The sequence below is a fragment of the Podarcis tiliguerta genome (assembly GCF_965153285.1).
Source record: "Podarcis tiliguerta genome assembly, chromosome: 2".
In the NCBI taxonomy this organism is placed as follows: Eukaryota; Metazoa; Chordata; class Lepidosauria; order Squamata; family Lacertidae; genus Podarcis; species Podarcis tiliguerta.
The window spans coordinates 59702622-59720763 of record NC_139535.1 but is presented as its reverse complement, the minus strand read 5'-3'; the positions used below and the strand labels follow the sequence as shown (position 1 = coordinate 59720763).

General features: G+C 41.5%; 1 protein-coding gene across 8 annotated transcripts in view; it reads left to right on the top strand.

Annotated features, from left to right (window-relative positions):
- Positions 1–18142, top strand: part of GRIA1 (glutamate ionotropic receptor AMPA type subunit 1) — a 189315-nt gene that overhangs the window by 113806 nt on the left and 57367 nt on the right. For all 8 annotated transcript variants that reach the window (XR_014507042.1, XM_083422727.1, XM_083422730.1 and 5 more), the window contains exon 6: positions 16494–16655. Coding sequence is in view for 7 of the 8 variants with exons in the window: in XM_083422727.1 (XP_083278853.1) it covers positions 16494–16655 (162 nt within the window). In the remaining variant the exon portion in view is untranslated. The remainder of the gene's footprint in view (positions 1–16493; positions 16656–18142) is intronic.

Genomic DNA, 18142 nt, shown 5'->3' with positions numbered 1-18142 from the left:
CATGAAACTGCAAATGACTTTTTCATGTTCACAGACAGTTTTGTATTCCAGAAAAGTGCACAAGTTCTGATCCAAAGGGCTGAGCAATGCACAAGGGGACGCACAAACCACTTTCCCTCCATTTCTGTCTTTCCTGCATAACGCAGGAAGCAGAGGCTTCTGTATCACCACTGTAAGAGAGAATCATGTAGTTCTACCCAAGACGCCCATGATTTCTCATGTTACACAAGAAGTGCAGGGGGGGGGATCACACTTCGTTGTTATTGCAAAATGGCTTTCAGCACCATTCACATATTATGAGACAAGATAATGTGTTTGCCACTGCATGCGGATCTGACTTTCTACAGTTTTCTGAAATGTAGTTCAGATTTCCTGCACCTGAATACTGTGCCCTATTTGCAGCTCATCATGATGTGCAGAAATTACTTTTTTCACATAGAAACAAATATAATGTGAGAAGCTGCTTCTGGTCGCATAGAAAGATACATTATGAACACCAGCTTACAGAAAGCTGCCGTTTGGGTGGGGGGGAAATAACCAAAGAAAACTATTTGGGTTATCCTTCCTTTCTTTTTTTGTACAGCGTTCATTCAAGAAGTCTTCATAAGGAAGCAAGAGGTGAGCTTTGGTGAATCCTGTAAATTGCTCAGCCGTGTGCTTTTAAAGTCAAGGAAGAAAGGGAGGATCACAGCCAGCTTTAGCAGAATGGGAAGCTTAGAAACCTTTAAGACCCATCTCTTTTGCCATTTCCCATCACCCCAGATTCAGGTCTCTTTGCTCCTGATGCCAGCGATTTAGCTGGGGGTGCTGTCTTTTGTGGGAGGAACACCGGTTTTCTGCTGAGCGAAAGAAAATGCGTGGCTAAAAATATGACACTTCAAATGGTTTGCAAGGGGAAAGTGTTAGGGTTGCCTTACATCTAGAATGTTCTCCTTTTTGTCTGATCCCAAACCTTCCTTTGGAAAAGGTCTTGGTTGCAGGAGTGGAGGAAGGGGGGTACAGTGGAGGCGGGCTGCCCCGGGTGTCACCACTGAGGGGGGTGACAAAATGCCGGGTGGCACTCACCACAGGGCCTGCAGCACGCCCGAGCCACGAATCTCTCCTGGGAGTGACGCAGTGGCTTGGGCGCCCGCAGGCTCCACACTACCCAAACGATCCACCTGTCACCGCCCCCTAAGCTGTAGGGTGGCTGAGTGGGAGGAGGCAGGCAGACTCCTCCAAGACCCCGCAGAGTGTCTTGCCCCTGCTGGCCCCACCCCATGGGCGGCTGGTCCCGCCCCTGGAGGAAGGGCAAACACGCCACCCCAGGCACCCAATCGGCTTGGGTTTTGTTTGTTATCTTTTTTGTATTCTATGTCATCCACTCATAGGTCAGGAATGATTAAGTGGTATATAAGACCTGTTCAAAAAAGGATAGTAAATGAAGCTAAGACAAGTACAGTGGTACCTCGGGTTACATACGCTTCAGGTTACATACGCTTCAAGTTACACACTCCGCTAACCCAGCAATAGTGCTTCAGGTTAAGAACTTTGCTTCAGGATAAGAACAGAAATCGGGCTCTGGCGGCACGGCGGCAGCAGAAGGCCCCATTAACTAAAGTGGTGCTTCAGGTTAAGAACAGTTTCAGGTTAAGAACGGACCTCCGGAACGAATTAAGTACTTAACCCGAGGTACCACTGTACACAGAAAGTACATCTTAGACATAATTAGGATGATGTATTTATTAATTTAAGGATTTGTAAGCTGCTTCCCGGCATATATTTCCAAAGCAGTCTACAACGTGAATGATCAACAACATAGTAAAATGATGTATACATAGCAATAAAAAACAGATTTTAAAAAGCATCAGATCACAAAATTCACCACAGTAATACCATATACAGTGGTACTTCGAGTTACAAACACCTCAGGTTACAAACGCCTCAGGTTACAAACTCCACTAACCTGGAAAAGTTACCTCGGGTCGAGAACTTTGCCCCAGGATGAGAACGGAAATCGTGTGCTGGTGGCGTGGTGGCAGCAAGACGCCCCCATTAGCGAAAGCACGCCTCTAGTTAAGAACAGTTTCAGGTTAAGAACAGACCTCCGAAACGAATTAAGTCCATAATTAGAGGTACCACTGTAAAATGGCTCAGTCACTCTTTCAGGAAAGCATCCTTAAAAAGATAATTTCCCAATAGCCATTGGGAAGGCAAAAGTGCTAGGCCCTTGTCTCAGTTCTAAGGCAAATATGATTGCTAACTGTGATATGCAGGAAAGAACATGTTTCTTTACCTTTGCAAATCTACAATGCCTCCTAATTTGTTTCTGGGCAAAATTCAATATTCTGGCCTTCATCTACAGAGCCCTATATGCCCTGAGATCAAGAGTACTGAAAGAGGAGTCCCAGTGGCACAAGGGGTCAGTGTGTCTGTTAACCAGAAGGTTGGTGGTTCAAGCCCACCCAGGTATGGCTGTGGGCAGGATTCCTGCATTGGAGGAAGTTGGATTAGATCACCTTGGGGGTCCCTTCCAACTCTATGATTCTATGATCACCTTCCCATAGGAATTGTCCACCCAACATAGCACTAAGTCTCCTGTTCCATCAGCATGAGGATCTCTCCATTTTCATTGGAGAAATGTTGGAGAGTATGATGTTGTGTAAGCAGAAATCGTTGTGCTGATGGGACATGGTAGTTGAATAGGCCTTTTTGGTGATGGTACCCTGACTGAAGACTCTGCACAGAGACATTCACCTGACATCTAATCTGCTCTTTTAGGTGCCAGGTCAAATCAGTTTTATTCTCTTCATCCGTTGATAGCTATTAATTAATACAGGATTTTTCTATGTAATCTTTTACTTGCTTACTCTGCAGCAGCTTGACCTGTACTAAATCTTCTATTTCTTGGTTCATTTGTTCTATTTTGAATAGCTTATTTAATTTGATTTGATTTGATTTTTTTTTTTTACTGGATCCGGTCTTCCCTTCCCAGAAACTGACTTGAAGACATGATTGAAAACTACAGTATAAATACCATAAATAAAATAGATATTTACAAGTTTGGCATCCCAGGCCAATCTCACCTGTTGAATGGTGAGACACCCACATGCCAACAAAATTTCCTATAACAGGCAACTGAAACTGGTAGATACAAATTTTTTTACGGTAAATTATATGCAGAAATCCTGTGCTGCGTCACAGGCTGATGATCTCAAATAGTGAACTACCCTTTAAAAGACCTCTGGGGTAAAGGGCATAATTAATCAAGGCACATCTAAAACTCTTCACATCAATAGCCTTTGTGCCATTACTTGATGTATGTTCAATAAGCATCTATGAAGTGTTATATAAAGATTTATTGGCACTATTGGAATGTTCTGCTTTAATGAATTATGGGCCCATCATTTGTAAGGACAGGCATGTACCAATAAAACCTTTATGGCACAGCTAAACATGATGTACTGTTTGAAAAGACTTTATTAAGCTGGCACCATATATTCTGGCTGTGTACAGTTTGAGTGCTTTTCCCTTTTCATAGCTGGTGTGTAACCAGAGAGCGCAACAGAAAGAAACAATCATGTGAACTTTTAGACTTCCAGGAAATCTCTATTTTCAAAGCTGAACAGAATAAAAATTCATTTCCCTTGGATCAGCTGAGAATAATGCTCAAGAGTTTAAATTGCTGCTTTCCCCAGAAAAAAATGCACAGACACGTTGGCAAGGAAAGGATTGGGTCCCTGTTTCCATCAATTTTGCTGAGAAAACTGATGACTGAAATGGCCTTGTGCCATTTTCAACTGATACAGGTTGCATATATTTTGCACCCCGATAACCATAACTCAGTGCACAATGTAAAGCAAGAAGTCCTGAGATTAAAAGAGCTAAATTGAGCACCATCCAGATTCATCCCCCTTGTCACTCATGAATAAATAATAGTGACACATTTGTGGCTACATGTAATAGATCTCCAGGCTTTGAGGAAAACTAAAGAAAGGTTCTAGCATTGGAAGAGAAGCCCTGGTTTTCACGAAAAAGGGGCGGGGTGTCAGGGAAAATCACAAGGAACTTGAATTTCCTGAAATGTGGTAGAGTAGCAGCAATAACTGTTGGGCTCAGGTAATCATACTGAAGTACGACAAGTAAAATGAGAATACGGTTTCATTTTTGTTTGTATTTTTCCCAGGGCTAAATTTAGGGACAGGTAATGCTGGCAACCACCTAGAAAACTAGGTCTGAGGGCTCCAGGAGGACTCGTATCATGAACTCAACTATCCACTCAGCAGCTAAAAGAAAGAGCACAAACTGTTCATCTTCACTTCTAAAGCTGGTAGTACTGACCTGCTTGGCCAGTGATACCTTATGAAATATATGGGAAATCTACATTAGTTCTCATGCAACATTGAGTTTGAATAGTTGGGAGTGTTCTGGGGATGCATCCAGTGTTCCTCATATCAGATTCTGCCTGACTACATATCTCTAATTTTTTTCTGTTTCTAGCTCCTCCCTTTACCTTCCAGATTCCTGGGTCCACTGCAAGCCACCATATGCTTCACAGGCTCCAAAGTAGACCCAGCCAGTTCTATCCAGGCTGTACATAGCCTTCTTCTCCCTCTGACACCTGATGGAGAACCTGTCCCTTTTCAAATCAGGCATTAGTAAATCTATTGTTAGATGTATAATGGATAGCTGTGCAATGGATGTGTATTCTCACTATCTATCCATTTGATAGCATTACCTAAATAAAGGCACACACCTTTGCATGTTTACTCTGAAGTAAGTCCAGTGAGTTCAATGGGTTTTAATTCCAGGTAAGTGTGCATGAGATTGCAGCTCTTCTTACTTTATGGTGCAATCCTAAATATACTTACTAGTAGAGAGTAAGCCCCCTTGATCTTGAGGAACTTACCTTTCCTCTGTGCCTTTGCAGTACAGAGATGGAAGGAGCATTTTGGTGGTATAACCAGATCTGACATTGCAGTAATTCTGAGGCAGACAAGGAACATGTGTCCTGTAGGCAGGCATGTTGGAACAAGACTTGGGCAGATGGCCTCCTTTCTTCTAAACAGCCTCATCATTAATTGGTTGTGATAGAAATGAAGGAGAGATTTTCGTATTCCACTCAGGAAGTCAAATCTAATGAAAGCATTGGATATCTCTGGCATAATAGCTCAGTGTGGTATCTTACAGATTCCTCCCCACAAACAGAGTCTGAAATGTTCAGGAATTCTTTGTGTTTGGTCCGGATTGCAGTTCCTGGGGAAGTGACCAATTGCGTTTGTAAAATAATGTTGCTTTATAAAAGCTTTCTAATGTGAGGGGAGGAAAACAGGCTTGTGGTTAAGGCATAAAGCCAGAGAGCTTTTCGGTGTTGATAGCCCTCAAAGCCTCCAGCTGACAAAGAAGGCTGAACTGACAGTCAATACTAAGGTATCTTTATCCAGGAGTGATGAATAAGCCCAGCTCCAAATCAATTCTCCAACAGTGACTGTGTCATGTTCATTAGCAGATCCTAAAGAAGATAAATGTTTTCACTCTTACGACAAAACAACCAATTAAAATGTGTCATGTAAATAATAAGCATAAGTATTGGCATTGTAAGCCTCCTCTATCTGGACACCAACTACCTAAGTAATGAAAAGAGAAAAAAATGTTATTTCTGGGAGGAAATGTAGCATTCAGAAACTTTGGTGTCACATGGCTTACAATTATCTACATGGCCTTGGGCTTTGAAAGTAAATAGCTCGGGGGCGGGATTTACTGCCTTAGAGTAACGTTTGTTTTGTATGTATCTCATATGTGTCTCAGTAGCATGTAAGCTTTATACAAATTGCAATAAGTGACTGATAACATATATGTTGGATGTGTATCTGTATGCCTGGCGTGGAATTCATGTGAACAGCCAAGCTATTTAACAGACATGAAGCATTGGTGTTTAAAGCACTAAGTCTTGGGCTCTATCATCCAGCTGTGCTACTGATTTCCTAAGACAATGCCAGAATTCACATTGTTCTAGCTGTGGAACTCCTACAGTCCTGTTCACTCTATGCATAGAGTGAAAACACAGAAAGGGAAGCAGGACCATATCTACTGGCACTGTTCCCGCTTGATCCACCCCATTTGGGTGAGTTTTAATAGTTTCCTTAGATTCCAAAATACCTTAAACTCACCCAGATGGTGTAGAAATGGCTTGTACAAAAGCCCATGCACAAATGCTTTAAGAATTGGCTGTTTGTGGCAGCTTTTCATTCCCATTCTTTCTGTGTAAGTAGAAGTATGGAGCTGCTTGCTTTCTCAATGGGTAGATTGGACGGATATATCTCAGTCCATTCTGACATTCGTTCACACTTTCAAGTGGCGTTCTCCATTCCACCACAATTGGTTTATTTTGCAGAAGTCTTTCTTCCATTTCATCATTCCCTGCAGCAGAAAGATACAAAGTTTTGCACATAGGGCTGCACACAAAAGCTCAACCATTAACATACGTTAACATATATTTATAGATCAGTTGCCTTCCTTGTGTGTGGCTTCCACTGAGTCCTGAACTTCTTGCTTGGCTCCTGAACGCTTGACTTCTGCTGCTATACCTGCTGCTGAGCCTGTACCATTACTTGCATGACTAGAGAGCTCTGTTTTACATACAAGTAAGAACCTCTGCCCTTGTGTGTTGGGTGGGAGTCAGACATTGGCGTAGCATGGGTTGCCAGGACCCAGGGCCACGCAGAGGGAGGGAGGGAAATGGGTGGAGTACGCATGCACATTCAACTGCCTAATGGTGTCCATGCCACTCAGGAGATCACAGGAGATAAGAAAAGAAGAGTTGTTCCGTTGTCTGAAGAGGCCACTTTCTGGTTTGCATGCAGAAGCCGTTTTCAACGGAGCCCAGAGAGGGAAGTGCGCAGCTGTACTGAGGCAGCACCAGGTGTTGAAATTTTGTGCCCCTAACAATTTTGTGCCTGGGACAACTGCCCCTTGCCCCCACCCTGCACACTAACCACTGGAGTCAGGACAGCAATCCCTATCAGGGGATTCTCTTTTGATCTGATTGTGCACCCCTTCTGCTCCCAGGGCTGAATGACCTCTGGATGGTGGAGACAGAAGTATATTCATTATCATGGTGTGAGAGAAGAAGGCTTGTAGTAAGGCGGCTGCAGACAATTAAGTAGAGCCGGACAAATGTTGGCTCAGAGGAAATGGTCTCTTCCCCTCATTCAGAAGGGGTTAGAACTGTGCATTTTGATGCCAAGCCTTGAGGGGTGTAGGAGGTGTGAAATGGAGAGAGAAGAAGCCAGTGATCCTCAGAATTATGACGGTTGCCTGGGGGACTGTCGCCCCTCCCTCAAAGAAAAACAATGTAAACATGCTGGTATTTTAGGCTGTGCTGTGCAGGAAATGTGAAAGAACTGTCAGAACAATAGCTAGATTCTACTAGGAGTTCAAACACAGCAAAGGCATATTTCTGCTCATTGCTAGCAGGGCTTTAGTATCTCATCTGCAAAATGTAGGGTGGGGAGGAGGCCCCCACTCTCAGAGATGATGGGAGCAATCAGAAAAGTCAAGCTACTTGCTTGGGCTGGTGTCAATTGTCAAATGTTAGAGTGCCTCCAGACTCATTATTTTGAGGAAGGGATTCAAGTGCCTGCTGAAAATTTAGGTTTCTTCAGTTAAAGTGGATTAAAATCCTCTGTCACCCTAGCAGAACATTTCCCCTTAAAAAACAACACACAGAGAGACTTTGTGTGGTTAGGGATGTACTGAAAATTTTGGGGTGAACACATTATTACAGGGGAGATGTATTAGCACTCCAAAAGAAAATCAGAATCAATGCCCATTGTCATATACCAACCCCACAAGCAAATTAAAATGAATCCTCAATAAACAGTGGACGCAATCTAACCACAATGCAAGGTTTGTGCAAGCAAATCAGGGGGAATGCTCAATAAACAGGTTGTCTGAAGGAGCCCTTAGTTATACTTAGATCTCCCAACATAGCTGAAGCTGCTACTGTTTTAAAAAATAGAAGAAGAGGTTCATCCATTACGGAAGGCATTATGGAGAACACAGAAGAATGGAAAATTCTTATTTTTTTCCTTCCGCGTAGCTTAAATGTGATATCTCATTGTCAGTGTCAACAGAACACTTGAAAGGAGTTAGCGATTTGTTGCACAGAATGCAGGATTAGGCAACTAGGCTGGAGGTGTCATCTGTTGTACAGATATAAAAGAGTGCTTCTATGTGGAAAGATTTTATGTTGTGCTCTCTGTTTTACACTCCATTAAAAATTCCCTACAGGTAAATGCTGGTAACTCCTCTTTAATAAATTAACATGGTAGCAAAGGAAAAGACTGTTTTCTCACTGGGATATTTTGAAATGCTAATAGCCTAGTGTAAGGGTCAGACTAAATATACTTTGTAAGAAAAATCACACGGTCACAGACCTCACTATGATGAGAATGTATTGTTTTTAATTTGAATTATAGTGATTAGTTCTATATTTCCATCTAAGCACATAAATTAGCATATTAATTGTTTGTGCAAATATGTTTATGGTCTTTGGGGGGGGGGTGTCCCTCCCTTTAGGTAAGGTGAATGGTACAAAAAGTTTTGGTCCTAACCAAGGACTGGGAGAGACTGTTGCAGGCAAAAAAAAATGTATCTGCTCAAGCTCTTCTTGTTACTATCAATCCAACAAAAACAAAATACAAAACAAATGTGGATCAGAGTCATTAGCTGAAAGTACCTTAAGATTGCAATCTTATGCACACTTACTTGGGAGTAAGTCTCACTGAATTCAATAGGACATTCTTCTGATCTGAGTAGACATACATGATTGCAATGCGAGTCAATACTAGTTATTATTCCTCACATCTGCTGCATTTTATTCCAGAAGATTAAATTTTCAGACTACGGAAAGAAGGACTGGAAGTAATGTTAACCATCACTCAAGTGTCAAAGTTGACCATTTTAAAAATGTTGATTAAGATGTGTGAAGTGCATTTTGAAGGACAGCTGATAGCAGGGTAATGTCGTCCTGAAAAGACCTTAACAAATATAAATTTCAGTATGGTAAATAGCTGGCCAATTTGAGACCAGTCATCTCAAGTTTCCTATGCTGTAAATCTGCTGTTCCATTTGCATTTGATGAGAAAAACAACACAGGGCTTGATTTGTGCATTTCCAGATCGATTGACACTGAAGATGCAGTGGGAAGCCTAGCTGGATAGCTTGCTGTAATGGAATGCAATTTATTTTTTATCTGTGATTTACTGATCTTAAAAAGCTTTCTAAACTAAAAGAAGCATGAAAATGCATCAATGCTAACATTTCCTCTCCCTTGGTGCTTCCTGGCAATTTGTAGCTATGCTTGCTATTAATATTTCCTTTGCTGGAGCTACATACACAGAGTGATGCTGTGTAAGGCTGGGATGTTATGACTTAAAGCTGCCATGTGGCTAGTTTTAAAGCAATTTGACCTTTTCCCCTCCAGGTTTTTGATTGCTGCAATTAAAGAGTCAACTCAGATGCTAGACCTGTGATAGGTGTACAGGTTTAACATATGCATACTCTGAAATGATGCAGTACATGCAGTTTAGCTGTGCAGTAAGAGTCTGAACATTTGTTTTGTCAGTTACTACTGAAACCATTTTAATTTAACCACAGCATAAATATTAATTCTTGCTTCTACATCCTACAGTTATAACTGCTACTATATTGTTGTAGTTAAGAAGAAGCCATTGTTACATCTGACAGTTTTTATTTTATTGCTGAAATCTTTCCTCTTTGATATGCCAGAATACTGTAGATTCAGTGGAACTCCACTAGGTCTTTGCAGTTTCTGATATCAGTTGTAAATGTAATTTCTTTGAAATACTTCACTAGTGTTTGGCAATTAGTGGGGTTCCCAGCAGTGTCTTCCCAATTTCCCAATCATTCTAGTGCTGGCTGTGCCTGGCTGTGGCCTCCAGTCAGGGCTGGATTTAGGTTTGATGAGGCCCTAAGCTACTGAAGGTAATGGGTCCTTTTATATGTCCAGCTGTCCTTTGTCAAGGACAACAAATTGCCGCTGTTTTTTGTGTTGAATATATGCTATATGGTAATTTATGGACCTTATAGGTATCTCAAGCCATTTGCACATGTCATGCAACCAGACCATGCCGAATGTGGGCACCCTATATATAGAAATGAGCAAACCAGTGATATTTTAGGGAGCAGGCCAGCAGGTGGGGCCCAATACTTACATCATAGGAGCCTACACAACACAAAACACTGTTGCCGTATGTAGGTTTTATTTTATTTGTTTTTTATCTTATATTTTGGAAATGTACATCTAGTTCTTTTTCCTTTAAATTTTTTGGGGGGGCCCAAGAGAGTGGAGCCCTAAGCTATAGCTTGTTTAGCTTATACGTAGATCTGGCACTGCCTCCAGTGGCCACAAGTGATGCCCATGACCCATTTCAGATGAAGGAAGTGTGTCTTGCTGCCTGCCAATGGTTATTGAAACCCCAGCTGCCTAACCTAAGTCATAGGGTTGTTGCGTGAGAATAATATGAAACAAGCAAGAACGGTGCATGCCACTCTAAGTGCCTGAATAGTAGTAGTAGTAGTAGTAGCAGTAGTAATAATAATAATAATAATAATAATAATAATAATAATAATAATAATAATTTATACCCCGCCCATCTGGCTGGATTTCCCCAGGGGGAAAAGGGTATAAATATAATAACACACAAAAGAAAATAAATAAAATGCCACCATAACACAAAGAGTATCTGTTTCAAGCATAAGACTCCAGGGCAGGATCTACACTGTTTTACATTATTAGAATGATATATCATTCTAAAATGTCACAGGGCATACTTGTAAATTGAGTGTTTCTTACCTTTGGGCTTGTTGCTTTTGTGAAAACACTGTTTCCCTACTGCCAGTTGCTGGTTGCTTTGTAGTGCCCTCTGGTGTCACATTTTAATCACACATTATGAACGTTAAAAGTAGGACGTCATGTGTCCGCCTGCATTATGAAAACCATTCCTTAACCCTTCCTTAACCTGAAAAACCAGGAGTGTAGATCTACCCCAGGTTCAATTTCTGTCCATTCCAGGTAGGAGACTCTCAGGCAGAAGGACTAGGCAAGATCTCTTCTAGGCAGAAGGGCTAGGCAAGATCTTGAGAGCTGCTGCTACTCAGAGTACAGTAAATAGTATTGGCTTGCGACCAGTGACCTGACTCAGTGTAGGGCAAGCTTCATATGCATAGGCGTCTATCTAGTTATGCCCCTTAGTCCACAGAAGACTGTTCAATCCATTGGTGGCTTCCATGAACAGAAGTGGGGAATGGTTCAGCTGATTCAGCCTTCCAACTGCACATCCACTGTGATCCACCCCTCAGGTGGGAAACTCTCCAGAATAGTGTGGGAAGTAGTGAAGGGGACTGTAAAAGAGTGGGAGAATTTGAGGGAGGAAATCACATTCCATTCTCTATTTGTGGATGTCTCCGCTGGAGCAAAAAGTATTCAGTGAACAAAGGGGATCAATTGAATGCAACTCAATCTATTGATTTAAAATAAGAATATTCAGCAACCAGGTACTGTGTGTGTGTGCTCACACACACACACACACACACACAGAGGGGGGGAGGGAGGGAGATGTTTTAAAAGTGGCCCCGCTTGAAGGCTTACATTCTAATGGCATGCAGACAAACATTAAAAAGAGAGGAGGAAAAAGTGAGTAATGATATTTTACCTACAATTCCAGTTTCTGTGTATTATGTCACACTACATGTATTCAGGTGTTGGTGCATGGTGAATAGAAATACCCTTGTAACCTGCTCCATAGATATTTTTTTTCTCCAAAGGTATATTGTCCACAATGGGGGGGGGGGGAATTATGCTGACATGATACTGATCTAGATTGAGCTTTTGTCTGCTGATCTTATCATATTTTTCTCTTTAATTTACACAGCATGACCCATATAGTAAACGGTTGAGAAGAGCAACAATTATGGTCGATGTGATACACACACCACACACACACACTGTTATGTACTGAGTTGAATAGGATCGAAACTGCAGCAGTCTGATTGGTCCTAGAACAATAGGATCCAAATCACAGCAGTCTGATTGGTCCTAGAACAATAGGATTCAGAATGCATCAGTCTGATTGGTCCTAGAACAATGCAGCAGTCTGATTGGCTGGCAGGAACCACCCAATCATGCTCCAGATATAAGTGAATCCACAACCTGATTGGCTTACAGTAGAATTCCAGAATTAGCCAATCATGTGCAGCCCATTGTGTAAATAATGTATATAAGCAGATACTTTGAGGGGACTTTCACTCATTCCTCCTCACCACTATGAGCTGAATAAAGAGCATGAAATCACTTTGCGACTCTGAGTATATTTCACACACACACACACACACACACACATATATATATATATATATATATAACATTTTTTTATGCCTCTTTCAAGTATCACCATTCCAGTATTGCCCAGGGACCCTTTCTCTGCTGACAGATCCCACCAAATTCTATTAACTGCTTGCTTTTTGTTTTTAAATTTAATGGACCACTTTTGAAGATCTAGAGGAATTTTAATGCAGATGGGAATATAGACGTGCAATTGCTGCGGCTCAGATTTGCCACCTAGCTGGTTTTATGAACTGTTGGGTGTTTTTTAAAGCTTGCTTGCGTCTTACACAGTGGGCAGTTTTACGTTTCTTGATTTAGATTGATAACCCATTGTATCCTAGGGGCTCTAGGTGGATAGCAATAATACCAGCACAGTAACAAAGCAAAACACTGCCTCTAAGGCATTGTAATCTAATCAATTAATAGAGAGAGCTAGCAAGGAAAAAGGAGGTTTCAAAAAAGTAGGAACACATTTAAACATGCTGTTTATAAATAGATTTTTATAAAATTTGAGGAGCTGTCCCTTTACACTTGCTTTCGCTTGTTTCTGTTATTTGATTTTTTGTTAGCACCCAGCACTGGACTCTCAGAGCTTGTCTACATCTGAGCATTATTTAGCTGTTAATTTGCTTCCCCTGCCCCATTCAGATTAGAATGGAATAATCCACACCCACATATTTGAATTTGTATATACAGTGGTACCTTGGGTTACAAATGTTTCAGGTTACAGACTCCACTAACCCAGAAATAGTACCTCGGGTTAAGAACTTTGCGTCAGGATGAGAACAGAAATTGTGCAGCGGCGGCATGGCGGCAGCGGGAGGACCCATTAGCTAAAGTGGTACCTCAGTTTAAGAACAGCTTCAGGTTAAGAACGGACCTCCAGAACGAATTAAGTTCTTAACCTGAGGTACCACTGTAATGAACAACTTTGGTCTTTCCTATTCATACCAATAGGCATTCTCTTTTGTGTTTGGCCCCACCATCTACTATTATGCTAATTAAATATTGACAGGGAGTACACACAGATAGCTCTGCAGTATCATGTTATTTTTCTTTGGATCCCTCTGAATTACACAAAAGCAGAAAACGGCACAAGCAAGCAATGTTAAAAAAATTATTTAATGAGCTTTACTTCTGCAGCCTTCTGGTTTTGTGCAAAACCTGAGGAATCAGGGGTGGGGATGTTTCTCCATCAAGAGTTCTGGAAATCAGGAGCACAGCTGCAAAAAATTGGAAATTCTCAGTATAAATGTTTCAAATTAACCTGCTGCGCAGTGTCTGGCATGGAAATTTTTATGTGGTTTAATGCGGTTTGCATTTGCAGTAGTCTGATTTTATGCAAATCGGAGGGATCAAAGGAAATACATATATAGTTTCGGACTGCGTGGAAATTGTTACAAGCACAGCTGGAAAATACATGAAAGCAATGAGCGGATGGTTGGATAATCCACATATGGAGTAAACCTGAATTTCTAAATAGTGGCACACCATCTCTGGAATGCTCTCCACAGGGAGGATCACCTACTCATGTCTTTTCAGCACCAATCAAATGCTTTATTTTCCTAGGTGCCTTTAAATGTAGGTTGAGCGGGTGTGAATTCTGTGTTTTTACTACTCTGCTGCTGTTAATTTGTCATTGCAGTATTTGTTATTATTTGTTTGTTTTATTATTTTTATTTGTAACCTTCCCCGGATGTGACAACACTGAAAGGCAGGGTAAAAATTCCTAAATAAATGAACATCAGTGTGATGGAGAAGGTGGAGAGGGTGGGTAACATGTACTTTCTACTCTACAGTCTACTCTGTTCCTTGACAGCTAAATCTGGTCAACTGAAAGGTCGATTGTTCTATAACTTTTCTTTCTTTCATGGACCTTAATCTGAGAGTGCCTTATCCTCTATTGACATTTGATTGAGTGCATGAGATTTAGAGTTGGGTGAGCATCTCCTTGTGACTAATGCTCCTTGCAAATTTTGACACTTTCCCCATTGAATCATTCTCTAGGAATACATTTTCCCATTAGTCAAGCAGCCCTAATGAAAATGTACTCCAACTAATGGGCCTATTTTCCTTTTCGCATTGAAATTCAAGTCATCATCCCATTTTGGCCTCCCCTCTTGGTGATGGGGGATTGAAAAATAGTAGATTCAACCTTTCTGAAGGTGAAAGCTAAGATGGGGTTTAAACAAAAATAAAATAAAAATCAGGCCACTCAGGATACCCAAAAACTCTATGTTGCATTACTTAAGGGATCAAAGGGACTTTTAACATTTTACCAGCTAAATGTTCTGTGTTTTTATTAAATAGTTTCCTGAGTACATGCAAACCCTCCAACATGTCGCAGTGAAAAACTGGGCTGCAAGTCTTCCAGGGCCATGCTCCCATGTGAGTCACATGACATGCGAGATCACGGCCCTGAAAGACGTGCTTTTTTCAGGGCTGTGCTCTCATGGCACCCCAAATGTGTGTTTGGGGGTGCCGTGCAAGTTCGCAGCCCCCCCCAAAAAAAATTCTTTTGGGAGGTGAGATCCCGGCACCCAAAAACATGTGTTTTGGAGTGCAGTGCTCTCACGCAAGAAAAGAGGGATGTCGTATGCACCTCAAAGTAGAGCCTAGAGCAGGAAATATGCCCAAAGGGGCAATAAAAAAGATGGGAGTCTGTAGCTACAAGGAAAACTTGCAAAATTTGGACTGTTATGGAAAGGGAACATGTTTCAGATGTGTAAAGTTATGCATGGTGTGAATAGATATATGTTTTCTTCCTCTGTCATATCGCTGGAAACCAGAATCATCCAATGAAGCTGAAAGATGGAAGATTCAGAGCAGATGAAAGAGATAATTAACAGTTAAACTATGGAATTGGGATTAGACAAATTGATGGAGCATAAGACTATTAATGCCTTCCTGTCAGTGTGGCCACTCACTACCTCCAGGATCAGATGAGTGGCCACTATGGAAAAAAGGATACTGAACTAGTCTGGTCATTTTGTTTGATTTTATGTTCTGATGCCTAGGAAATTTGCTGGAAAGTGGCAGGGGAGGAAGCAGCAGAGACTCTCCATAGCTTTCCCTTCTTCCTGCCCAAATCACTTTTTGGAGCTAATTATTAAAACCCAGGCTTGAGCTTTATCAGTGGTGGCAACTAGGGATGGAGGAGAAATTTCTTTCAGTTCATATTATCAGATGTTCCCTTGCCAAAACAATTTGACAGTCAGAACATGGGCATCCTTAGGAATTTTCACTTATCTGAATTCTGTGATGCGGTTTTCCAACCAAACAATGTTTACAAATATGCATATATTCAGGGAAAGTGCACATAGAAATTAATACAGTGGTACCTTGGTTTACAACCATAATCTGTTCCAGAGGTCCATTTGTAAACCAAAAGAGGTTGTAACCCAAGGCGTGCTTTCGCCAATGGGGCCTCCCCCCAAAAATTGTTCGTAATCCCAAAAAAAGGGGTTGCAATCCAAAAAAAGGTTGCAAACAGGGACACGCACTTCTGGGTTTGACTTGTTTGTAATCCAAAACCAAGGTACCACTGTACAGTAGTGAAAATAACATTCACGTATGCATTGCATTAGGGAAAATTGCTTGAAGAAAGTGTACATTAGCCAAAATCTCACGCAAAAAATATTTTATTAGAAGAAATTTGCACTATAGTGCTGATTGATTTTCATGAGGATTATTTATTTAGTTATTTAGTTATTTACTTACTTACTTACTTACTTATTTGTTAAAAATGCAGCTTGCTGCAGAAATGTGAAGAACTTCATTTAAGAATGGGAAAATGAGAAGCACTGAGAACCAAAACTGATGATCCTCCCATCTCTGGTGGGAAATGCTTGTATAATGTGGGGGGTCCTGTCATAGCTAAGGCTACCAGGTTTTGTTTCCAGTGACGGTATATTCAGTTCAGAACACTACTCAAGGCTGAGGAATTGGGGGACAGATGGCTCCACACAGGAAGCCAGTGCAACCAGTTTTGTAGCACGGGAGCATTACAAAGATGTAGAACATTGATACAATGATATGCACATCATACAGTCCTCGGAACTTTGGTTCACCTCTTTGTTTTGCTTCTCTCCTCCTTCTTCTGTAGGGCTTCATGGATATCGACTTAGGGAAATTCAAGGAAAGTGGTGCAAATGTGACTGGATTCCAGCTGGTGAATTATACCGACACCATCCCAGCCAGGATCATGCAACAGTGGAAGAGCAATGATGCCAGGGAACAACCTCGTGTTGACTGGAAGAGGCCAAAGGCAAGTGGTACTGAAAACCGTTTCTCTGAGGTAGCCTTAGCGCTGCCCTCTTATCATTAACATGCTTTCCATTTGAAATCAGAAACTCAAAGTTTTAATGTTCGCACCAAATCACAACAAACTTGTTGGTCAGACGACATTTTGCTTGCTTAATCAAGAGAGGACCCCCGTGTGATATAAAAAGAAGAAGAATTGAACAACCCTTCATTGATTTAAATCATGTGTATACTGCTCAACATTGAAGTTTCTAAGTGGTGTACAGTAATATTACAAAAAAATAATAATACAGTGGATAGAATCAATTAAAATTAATCACAAAAATAGAAAGCTGAAAATGCCTGCTGAACTATAAAGGTATGTAACAAGTGACTGGAATTCAGCTGGGAGGGGGCCTGAGTAATCTCAGCCAGGAGGGAGTTCCACAGAATCAGGCCCATGATACTGAATGCTTGGCCATGTATCTGAGCCATGGGGAACCACTAACAGAAACTCTTAGAAGAGCTGCTTCAGACTGGAAGAGGGGGCGAAACAGCTTCAATTCGTTTTTGTTTCTATAAGGACAAAGTACTATATGGCAGAGTGAAATAGTTCTGTCAATTTCTGTCAGGGACTGGACTGATGAGGAATGGTGGAGACCGCCCCCCCCCTGCATCTCCCAGGACAGTATAGCTTTACAACAGTGGTTTGCAGAAGGTCATGGCACTGAGACAGAAGAGAGGCAAAGCTGGGAGATAATGGGGGAAGAGGGGGGAGGAGAACCAGAGCCAGAGCAGCTGGCTGGCACGTTATCACTAGAAAGCATTCCAAACCCCAAACCCCCTTCTCCCAGAACCTGGCGACCTGTGAAAGTGGTAGAGCGGAAAGCGAAGAGGCAATTGGCCTCAAACAGCCACCATAAAGGGGGTGGCACTGCTGACGACTGAGAGGGAAAGGGGGGGAGGAGATTACTCAGAGCAACGCCATTACTCGAGAGGTGACATTTCTAAGCCTCTCTCTGTGAATAAAAAACTTTGGTAAGAGCTTCTTGTATCTCTATTACTGGCAGCCTGCCGTGAGGGAGAGGGATCAGATTCCCTGAAGCCTGACAATTTCTAGTAGTACTGCCTTTTGAAATATATACAGTATATAGCTATATATCTGTATATCTATACTGTATATATACACCCTGGCACACAAGGAATCTTTTGGACATATATTTGGCTTTGTGAATCAAGCATACTTCCTTTTATAAAACAATATTAGCTGAACTCCCACATCTCTGGGCTTCTGTTTTGCTGCTAGGAGAGAGAATATGTCAGACTGACAACCCAATTCTAAACACGTTTACTTGGAAAAATGATTCCACTAGGTTGCATTTCCAAGTACCGGTAAGCAGAATTGCAAGCTTAAAGTAATTTGCTTGGCCTGGGAGGAAAGACAGGGTATAATTTTTTTTTAAAAAAATGTGCATAGTGAAATACTACTGTTTGGGATCATGCTCCATGGCT